At 65.3% G+C, this 9,589-nt stretch overlaps 1 protein-coding gene across 1 annotated transcript; it reads right to left on the bottom strand.

Annotated features, from left to right (window-relative positions):
* Positions 1 to 3,305: 3,305 nt before the first annotated feature.
* Positions 3,306 to 8,621, bottom strand: LOC125345214 (collagen alpha-1(I) chain-like). The gene is made up of 4 exons (XM_048337432.1): positions 7,301 to 8,621; positions 7,078 to 7,194; positions 6,506 to 6,854; positions 3,306 to 3,474 (listed from the first exon to the last, which is right to left on the bottom strand). Exons 1-4 carry the CDS (start codon positions 8,619 to 8,621, stop codon positions 3,306 to 3,308), a joined length of 1,956 nt encoding a protein of 651 aa, XP_048193389.1.
* Between the last annotated feature and the right edge of the window lie 968 nt (positions 8,622 to 9,589).

The raw sequence follows: 9,589 nt of genomic DNA, 5'->3' as shown, positions 1-9,589 counted from the left end.
GGGGGGGGGGGGAAGGACGCCTTCCAGGAGGAAGGCAGTGGGGACCCAGGGCTTTCCCGTCAGGCTCGAGCAGAGGACAAGTCGAGTGTACTCCCCCTGTCACGCTGCCCTCCACCGCGTCAGGTGCCCGGGGCACCACGGGCCGCTCCCGCCTCCTGGGAACCGTGAGGAATGATGGGCCGGAGGGACCTGGGCCTCACCCCAAAGCCTGCTCCCGGGCAGAGGCTCCGGCCGCGGCACAGACGCCCCTCCCCCCGCCTCGCCCACTCCACTCCTCACACCCAAGCTGCGTGTGCACGCTCCCGACAGTAGGCGCGGACGAAATGCAGCTTGGATTTCCAGATGCCCACAACCTAAGCTCAAAATGTCTGGAGTGTGACGCATTGTCTTCAAACATGCTTTGAGCCGTCGCAACCGCCCTGAAACAAGAGATTTCACGCCACGGATGATCGTCTTTGTACACACGCAAACTACTGAGCGAAAGGCGGCTACAGATTCTGCACACTATTAGAAGTTTCAGGAGATGTTGTCATACTTATCCATCAGTGCTGTTGAAAGAGAATTCAGGATTGTGTTTCTGAGATACGGAATGAGAGACGCAACACAAGTATTGTCTAACAATGAAGGCAACTCGGAATCAGGTCCCGAAGGCTCCACTGCTTTGTCTGACAGGGTCAGCGAGTTGTGGAGAAAATGGAGAACACGATCCACATTTGTTTGGGTCCCCAGGGTGCTGTCGATGGGCCTTCCCACAAGTGTCATTCAAAAAGAAACTTCATAACCACAGAGGGATCCCGCAACTTGACTGTGAGAACGTGCAGAACAGAAAAGGCTGAGCGCACCTGGCGTTGGCAGGGACGACCCGGTCTCCTCCGAGGCTGCAGGGAAGGTGACACAGAGCATCAGTGCTTGCAACGTTAAACCCGCATCTACGACATAGGGGAGCCTGTATCCACCACCTGCACGTGACCGTATCTACCACACACGTATGAACGTGTTCTGCGGCATATGTTTGTTAATCATTGCGGTACTAGGTATTTTCCCAAGGGTTGGTGGAATGCTACTCAGCACGAAGGACCGTTCCACTGATAACCACCTGATGTAGTTACATCTCTGTGCCGTGAACACCAGATGAAAGATTTAGTACTTGCGACCCAGGTCCAGTAGACAGACGGCATCTGTGTAATCAGCGGTCTTTGTTTGTTATCCTAGCCAGTGTTTTGAGCAGAGAAAGGACACGGGATTTTCACACAACCCCACGGCCGGTGTTCAGTGGCTTTTGTGGGCAGCGTGAAAAGCTCTCATGTGGGCTGAATCTCAGATCAGCGCAGAGCCTGGGAGTTTTCCTCTCCAGAGACTCCACCGTCCCACCGCCCCAATATCCACAACGTTACCAGAATGGAGAGCCCCATGGCCATCGCAGAGGAATTCGTCCAGTGAATTTGGACTCCAGCCTCTGGTCTCCCTGTTTTTGTCAACACGCACTCTTGCCCATCTCTGGCCCCGCTTAAGACTCTTGGCCATACCAGCAGTGGGTAACGCGGCCGTGTACAGGATGCAGTCCGTCTCAGTAGGGAATCAACCTGCTTTCCCCAGGCTTTGTCCTTCACGTGTCCCTCAGCATACCATCAACGACAGGTCATGTAGACTTCTTTAGGGAAGTCTGCTGATATAAAGATCTATCGGCACGCGTGTCTTTGTATTTGTGAGGATGTATCCACCCACGGGGGTCGGAACACACACTAATTTAAAGGACAGGTGGAGGTTTGGTCTCCACGGGCTGAGCTCCAGTCCATCTCTGCCCCTTGGCTGCCCTGCACTTGAGGACACCCATGGTCAGAGCGAGTCCAAGCTTTGTCCCTGCCATGGGAAGTGTATCTTCCCTTCAGGGCATTGTTAGGTGCACTTCTGACCCGTGAGGGGCCTTTGAGCATCTCATAGCACAAGCACACCTGTTTAGCCAGTCTCCTCTCCCGGGAGGGGAGCTCACCGACTGCTCTCTGGGACTTGGCCAGTCTCCTCTCCCGGGGTGTGTGTGTGTGGGGGGGGTAGCTCACGGGTCCACTGCCTGGGACTTGGCCAGTCTCCTCTCCCGGGGCAGGGGGTGGGAGGCGGGGAAGCTCACGGGTCCACTGCCTGGGACTTGGCCAGTCTCCTCTCCCGGGGTGTGTGTGTGTGGGGGGGGAAGCTCACGGGTGCACTGCCTGGGACTTGGCCAGTCTCCTCTCCCGGGGTGTGGGGTGGGAGGGGGGGAAGCTCACAGGTCCACTGCCTGGGACTTGGCCAGTCTCCTCTCCCGGGGTGTATGTGTGTGGGGGGGAAGCTCACGGGTGCACTGCCTGGGACTTGGCCAGTCTCCTCTCCCGGGGTGTGTGTGTGGGGGGGAAGCTCACGGGTGCACTGCCTGGGACTTGGCCAGTCTCCTCTCCCGGGGTGTGTGTGTGTGTGTGGGGGGGAAGCTCACGGGTGCACTGCCTGGGACTTGGCCAGTCTCCTCTCCCGGGGTGTGGGGTGGGAGGGGGGAAGCTCACAGGTGCACTGCCTGGGACTTGGCCAGTCTCCTCTCCCGGGGCGGGGAGCTCACGGGTGCACTGCCTGGGGTCTTGGAGCCTGTGGAGTTGTGCCTCTGCCCCCCGGGCCTCAGGGCTGGTGGCTGCCCCGCGGGCCGTGGCGTCTCGGTGCAGGTGGCACACAGGGTGGCTGCCGTCTTCACGCTGAGTCAGGGCTGTGGGTTAGGATCAGGGGTGGTAGGGACCTCCGCCTGTGTTCCATCTTTGTTCTGCCATGAGGATGGGTTGTGGCTGTAGCGGAAGAGGACACAGCCTATTCTCAAGACCGTCAGGAAGTAGAAAACAGCAGAACTGCCCAGCCCTGCCCACAGTCAAATCAACCCCATCTTTCAGTGGCACTTGGACTTTCTCCCCCTGCCTCACAGAAAAAGTCCTGTCATCATTGGCGAAAAGCTGGGTATGGGTTTCCTGCAGAAAAAAACAACTTGGAAGAAGTTAGTCCTTGGTTTCCAATAACCTAATTAGGCACAAACAACAAGCTGTAGAACCGTTAACATGTGTGGGAGTCACGGTACTGATTATTATAACTTTCATCGAGTGCCTACTATGTGACAAGCTAAATTAGCTTAGAGTGAAAGATGAATCTAAAGATCCAATCTGCTGACACGCCGGGGGGCAAGCCCACCCCCATGGCGTCCAAACAGCTCACGGCGGGGCGCGCCCCGAGTGCCCGTCTCCACTTCTAACCTGGCCACCGTGGGGAGCCAGCCCAAAGGAGCCTGTGGGGGGGGGGGGTCAGTCATCCCCGAAGCTGTCCGCGTCCCCGGCTGGTGGACGGGGAGTGGGCAGCCGCAGCTCCCTTCCCGACCACCAGGGGGCCGCGGGGGCTCCAGCTGACGCAGCGCCAAGGTCACAGCGACCTCGCGCTGCCTCCGCGCAGGCCTCTTCCACAGCACGGACCGTCCTGTGGAGGTGTGCGTGTGAACACGCGCGTGTGTTCTGCACTCCGGGCTCGGGGGCTTGTCACGTGCCGCCTCCCGCGCCCCGTGGCCGAGGAGGGCTCGTGCCCCTCCGGTGCCCATCGAGGGAGGGGCGCCCCCCCCCGTTCCCTGGCTGCCTGGCATGGGCTGAGTCAGAACGACTATTGGCTGCACCTTGGCCCTCAGGAGGAGGAGCAGAGCTGGGGCTGACCTTCATGAGCGCCTGGGCTGACCTTCGTGGGCACCTGGGCTGACCTTCGTGGGCGCCCGGGCTGACCTTCGTGGGCACCTGGGCTGACCTTCCTGAGCACCCGGGCTGACCTTCGTGGGAACCTGGGCTGACCTTCGTGGACACCTGGGCTGGCCTTCGTGGGCGCCTGGGCTGACCTTCATGAGCGCCTGGGCTGACCTTCGTGAGCACCTGGGCTGACCTTCGTGGGCACCTGGGCTGACCTTCATGAGCGCCTGGGCTGACCTTCGTGGGCACCTGGGCTGACCTTCGTGGGCGCCTGGGCTGACCTTCATGAGCGCCTGGGCTGACCTTCGTGAGCACCTGGGCTGACCTTCGTGGGCACCTGGGCTGACCTTCGTGGACACCCGGGCTGACCTTTGTGGGCACCCGGGCTGACCTTCGTGGACACCTGGGCTGACCTTCGTGGGCACCTGGGCTGACCTTCGTGGACACCTGGGATGACCTTCGTGGACACCTGGGGCTGACCTTCGTGGACACCTGGGCTGACCTTCGTGGGCACCTGGGCTGACTTTTGTGGACGCCGGGCTGACCTTCGTGGACACCTGGGCTGACCTTCGTGGACACCTGGGCTGACCTTCGTGGGCACCCAGGCTGACCTTCGTGGGTACCTGGGCTGACCTTCGTGGACACCTGGGCTGACCTTCGTGGGTACCTGGGCTGACCTTCGTGGGCACCTGGGATGACCTTCGTGGACACCTGGGCTGACCTTCATGGGCACCGGGCTGACCTTCGTGGACACCCGGGCTGACCTTCGTGGGTCACCTGGGATGACCTTCGTGGACACCTGGGCTGACCTTCATGGGCACCCGGGCTGACCTTCGTGGACACCCGGGCTGACCTTCGTGGACGCCCGGGCTGACCTTCGTGGACGCCCGGGCTGACCTTCGTGGGCACCTGGGCTGACCTTCATGGGCTCCTGGGCTGACCTTCGTGGGCACCCGGGCTGACCTTCGTGGACACCTGGGATGACCTTCGTGGACACTGGGCTGACCTTCGTGGACACCTGGGCTGACCTTCGTGGCACCTGGGCTGACCTTCTTGGATGCCCGGGCTGACCTTCGTGGGCACCTGGGCTGACCTTCGTGGGCACCTGGGCGCACCTGGGCTGACCTTCGTGGGCACCTGGGCGCACCTGGGGCTGACCTTCGTGGACACCTGGGCTGACCTTCGTGGGCACCTGGGCTGACCTTCGTGAGCACCTGGGCTGACCTTCGTGGGACACCTGGGCTGGCCTTCATGGGCACCTGGGCTGACCTTCGTGGACACCCGGGCTGACCTTTGTGGGCACCCGGGCTGACCTTCGTGGACACCTGGGCTGACCTTCGTGGACACCTGGGCTGACCTTCGTGGGCACCTGGGCTGACTTTTGTGGACGCCCGGGCTGACCTTCGTGGACACCTGGGCTGACCTTCGTGGACACCTGGGCTGACCTTCGTGGGCACCCAGGCTGACCTTCGTGGGTACCTGGGCTGACCTTCGTGACACCTGGGCTGACCTTCGTGGGTACCTGGGCTGACCTTCGTGGGCACCTGGGCTGACCTTCGTGGGCACCCGGGCTGACCTTCGTGGGCACCTGGGATGACCTTCGTGGACACCTGGCTGACCTTCATGGGCACCCGGGCTGACCTTCGTGGACACCCGGGCTGACCTTCGTGGACGCCCGGGCTGACCTTCGTGGACGCCCGGGCTGACCTTCGTGGGCACCTGGGCTGACCTTCATGGGCTCCTGGGCTGACCTTCGTGGGCACCCGGGCTGACCTTCGTGGACACCTGGGATGACCTTCGTGGACACCTGGGCTGACCTTCGTGGACACCTGGGCTGACCTTCGTGGCACCTGGGCTGACCTTCTTGGATGCCCGGGCTGACCTTCGTGGGCACCTGGGCTGACCTTCGTGGGCACCTGGGCGCACCTGGGCTGACCTTCGTGGGCACCTGGCTGACCTTCGTGGGCACCTGGGCTGACCTTCGTGAGCACCTGGGCTGACCTTCGTGGACACCTGGGCTGGCCTTCATGGGCACCTGGGCTGACCTTCGTGGACACCCGGGCTGACCTTTGTGGGCACCCGGGCTGACCTTCGTGGACACCTGGGCTGACCTTCGTGGACACCTGGGCTGACCTTCGTGGGCACCTGGGCTGACCTTCGTGGGCACCTGGCTGACCTTCGTGGACACCTGGGCTGGCCTTCGTGGGCACCCGGGCTGACCTTCGTGAGCACCTGGGCTGACCTTCGTGGACACCTGGGCTGACCTTCGTGGGCACCAGGGCTGACCTTCGTGGACACCTGGGCTGGCCTTCATGGGCACCTGGGCTGGCCTTCGTGGGCGCCCGGGCTGACCTTCGTGGACACCCGGGCTGACCTTCGTGGACACCTGGGCTGACCTTCGTGGGCTGACCTTCGTGGACACCTGGGCTGACCTTCGTGGACACCTGGGCTGGCCTTCGTGGGCTGACCTTCGTGAGCACCCTGGGCTGGCCTTCATGGGCTGACCTTCGTGGGCACCCGGGCTGGGCTGGGGCAGTGGCCACCTTGACCTCTTGGGCGAGTGTCAGACAAGGAGCTGGGCTTCTGCTCCGTGCACGAAGCGTCATCACAGGTGTGTAGCTTCCTGTCACTGCTCCCCCTGGGGCAGGGCGGGCACTCGTCGCTCTTCCCTCATGGGGTCCATCTTTACGGATGTCACGGAGGGGATAGACTCAGGACCGCCAGCCCCAGCCCTTCTCGTGGAGTCCAGGGTGCGGGCAGGGCAGGCTGGCACAGACCTGACTTTCTGGTCCCGAGCTGTTCCTAGCGGGACAGGAGCAGGGCAGCCTCCCTCCTGCCCGTCCCTCCCCCTCTGCTCTTCCTCCCGGGGCCCTCGCGTCCCCTCGCCTGCAGGAGAACCAGGAGCCACCGTGGATGTCAGCTCCCCAGAGCCAGCCGTCCTACGCTTCGTCCGGACGCAACGGGGCGAGGCGGGCGCTGGAGGGAGACGCGAGGAGGCGCCCCGTCCCGAACCCGCAGAGGGAGGGCCGCGTCGGCCCCGGGGGCGATTCTCACCCACGTCCACCCGAGTGTGGGAACAAAGCCGCTCGGCTTCGCGGCCCCCTGGACGGCCCACACCCTGCTTGTCTGTGGGGGCCCCCTGGAGGGGCCCCGCACCTGCTGCAGCCGGCGGCTCTCCGGCTGCACCCCGTCGGGTGGGAGGGGCGGGGACGCGTGGCGTGGCTCCCATCCCCCACGGGGGCTGGGATTCAGTTGTGCCCGGCCTCGTCCTGAGCAGACGGCCTCTGGGGGGGGGGAGGGAACTCCAGACGCGATGCGCGGAGTTCCTCCGCAGGGCCGCTCCACCCACCTGCCCCGCGCGCCTGGGCTCCGGGTGGGGGTGCGCGGATCAGCTTCCCCCCCGACACCCACAGCGCGGGCCCTCGCGGGGGCCACGGGCCTCCCACGCTCAAGAGCTGGCCACCGACTTCCAAGTGAACACCGCCTTACGATTAAAAACCCCTCAAACCTGGAGAAGAGGGGACAGAATCCAGACGGCGCTAGCGGCCCGGGTGAGGGAAATAAAACATAACCGCTGAGGCGCTTGGGGCCTGACGGCACAGATTCGAAGGTGGGGGACCGGGCCCCCAGAGGTGGATTCACAGCTCCTGTGCCCCCGTGGACCCTGCCGGGGGCCCGCACGGCCGCTGTTGCCCCCCTGGACGCTGCCCGGGGACCCTGACGGCCGCTGTGACCCCCTGGACGCTGCCCGGGGACCCGCACGGCCGCTGTGCCCCCCTGGACGCTGCCCGGGGACCCTGACGGCCTCTGTGACCCCCTGGACGCTGCCCGGGGACCCGCACGGCCGCTGTGACCCCCTGGACAGTGCCCGGGGACCCGCACGGCCGCTGTGACCCCCTGGACGCTGCCCGGGGACCCGCACGGCCGCTGTGACCCCCTGGACAGTGCCCGGGGACCCGCACGGCCGCTGTGACCCCCTGGACGCTGCCCGGGGGACCCGCACGGCCGCTGTGACCCCCTGGACGCTGCCCGGGGACCCGCACGGCCGCTGTGACCCCCTGGACGCTGCCCGGGGACCCTGACGGCCGCTGTGACCCCCTGGACGCTGCCCGGGGACCCGCACGGGCCGCTGTGCCCCCCTGGACGCTGCCCGGGGACCCTGACGGCCGCTGTGACCCCCTGGACGCTGCCCGGGGGGACCCTGACGGCCGCTGTGACCCCCTGGACGCTGCCCGGGGACCCGCACGGCCGCTGTGACCCCCTGGACGCTGCCCGGGGACCCTGACGGCCGCTGTGACCCCCTGGACGCTGCCCGGGGACCCTGACGGCCGCTGTGCCCCCCTGGACGCTGCCCGGGGACCCTGACGGCCGCTGTGACCCCCTGGACGCTGCCCGGGGACCCTGACGGCCGCTGTGACCCCCTGGACGCTGCCCGGGGACCCTGACGGCCGCTGTGACCCCCTGGACGCTGCCCGGGGGACCCTGACGGCCGCTGTGACCCCCTGGACGCTGCCCGGGGACCCGCACGGCCGCTGTGACCCCTGGACGCTGCCCGGGGACCCTGACGGCCGCTGTGACCCCCTGGACGCTGCCAGGGGACCCGCACGGCCGCTGTGACCCCCTGGACGCTGCCCGGGGACCCGCACGGCCGCTGTGACCCCCTGGACGCTGCCGGGGACCGACGCCCGCTGTGCCCCGTACAGGCTGGATTCCCTGTGTGTCTGCCACCTCAGGCTGGGCAATGGTCACAACGCAGATCTGTGCCGGGGCGCCTGGGGACTGGCCACCTTGTCCCTGACGTGGCCACTTACACGGGGGAGCATGGCCACCAGTTCCGCTAGCCCTTAGTTCCTTCAGAATCTCAAAATTTATTTCTGTAAGCCCTCTGTGCATTACCCCTAAAACAACAAAAAACAAAATCAAGTCATTCAGGATCTCAAAAAATATTGCTCCTTCCTTCTTTCCCTCCCCTCCTTCCCTCTTTCCCCTCTCCTCCTCTCCCTCCCTCCCTCCCCTCCCTCCCCTCCCTCCCTCCCTCCCTCCCTCCCTCCTTTCTTCCCTCCCCTCTCTCCCCTCTCCTCCTCTCCCTCCCCTCCCTCTCTCCCCTCTCCTCCCTCCCTTCCTTCCCTCCCCTCTCGTCCCTCCATCCCTCCCTCCCCTCTCCTCCCCTCTCTCCCTCCCTCCCTCCCTCCCTCCCTCCCTCCCCTCCCTCCCTCCCGCCCTCCCTCCCTCCCTCCTCCCTCCCTCCCTCCCTCCCTCCCTCTCTCTCTCAGGTCACCCTAGTGGCTTCTGACCGCCCGTGTCACCTGGAGAGGCCTCTTACCTTGCTCCGGGCAGCCCTGTGCCCCTGGGCCCTGCGCCCCGGGGCTGAGGGGTGCAGGCCGGGTCGGCTCTTCCTCGCCGGGCCTGGGGGGGGGGGGGTTCAGTGCCACACAGCGTGGTAAGTCGCCTCCACACAGCCAGGCCGGAGGCAGCTCCTCGCGTCTCCTGAGCTGTGTCCTGGGGAAGCAGCCAGGCCCCGTCTTGGCGCTGACTCCTGACTCTGTCATGTAGTTTCAAATGAGCTTTGGACCCAGAACACAGCAGGTTTAAACGCCTGTTTCTGGACCGTTCCTCGGTGCTGACCAGGTGTGCAGTCGCGTCCGCCACCTGCCCGCGCCTGCCTTGCAGGGGACGAGGGAAGCAGCCCTGACCCCCCCCGCCCTCGGCCCCAGGGCTACGCGGGGTCGGCGGCAGACCCCGGGGGCCGGCCAGCGCCCCCCACCGCAGCACACGCTTCCCGCCACGTGGAACCGAGGGGCGCGCGGCCTGTCCCCGCAAGGGCGGGGAGGCGGGGAGCCCGCAAGAAAGCCTTCCCGGCG

Source organism: Perognathus longimembris, unplaced genomic scaffold (genome assembly GCF_023159225.1).
Source record: "Perognathus longimembris pacificus isolate PPM17 unplaced genomic scaffold, ASM2315922v1 HiC_scaffold_5398, whole genome shotgun sequence".
Lineage (NCBI taxonomy): Eukaryota > Metazoa > Chordata > Mammalia > Rodentia > Heteromyidae > Perognathus > Perognathus longimembris.
The sequence above is the reverse complement of the archived record's forward strand: the minus strand, read 5'-3'. Positions and strand labels throughout refer to the sequence as shown.

Bases quoted from the DNA above. Each gene is read 5' to 3' on its own strand.
- LOC125345214 (XM_048337432.1), bottom strand. From the start codon at position 8,621: ATGCACAGAGGGCTTACAGAAATAAATTTTGAGATTCTGAAGGAACTA. The intron at 6,855-7,077 runs GTGGGTGGAGCG...GGGCCCCCACAG, and splicing joins AGCCCAGGCGCGCGGGGCAG to ACAAGCAGGGTGTGGGCCGT. The intron at 3,475-6,505 runs GTCTGTGCCAGC...ACACCTCCACAG, and splicing joins GCTCGGGACCAGAAAGTCAG to GACGGTCCGTGCTGTGGAAG.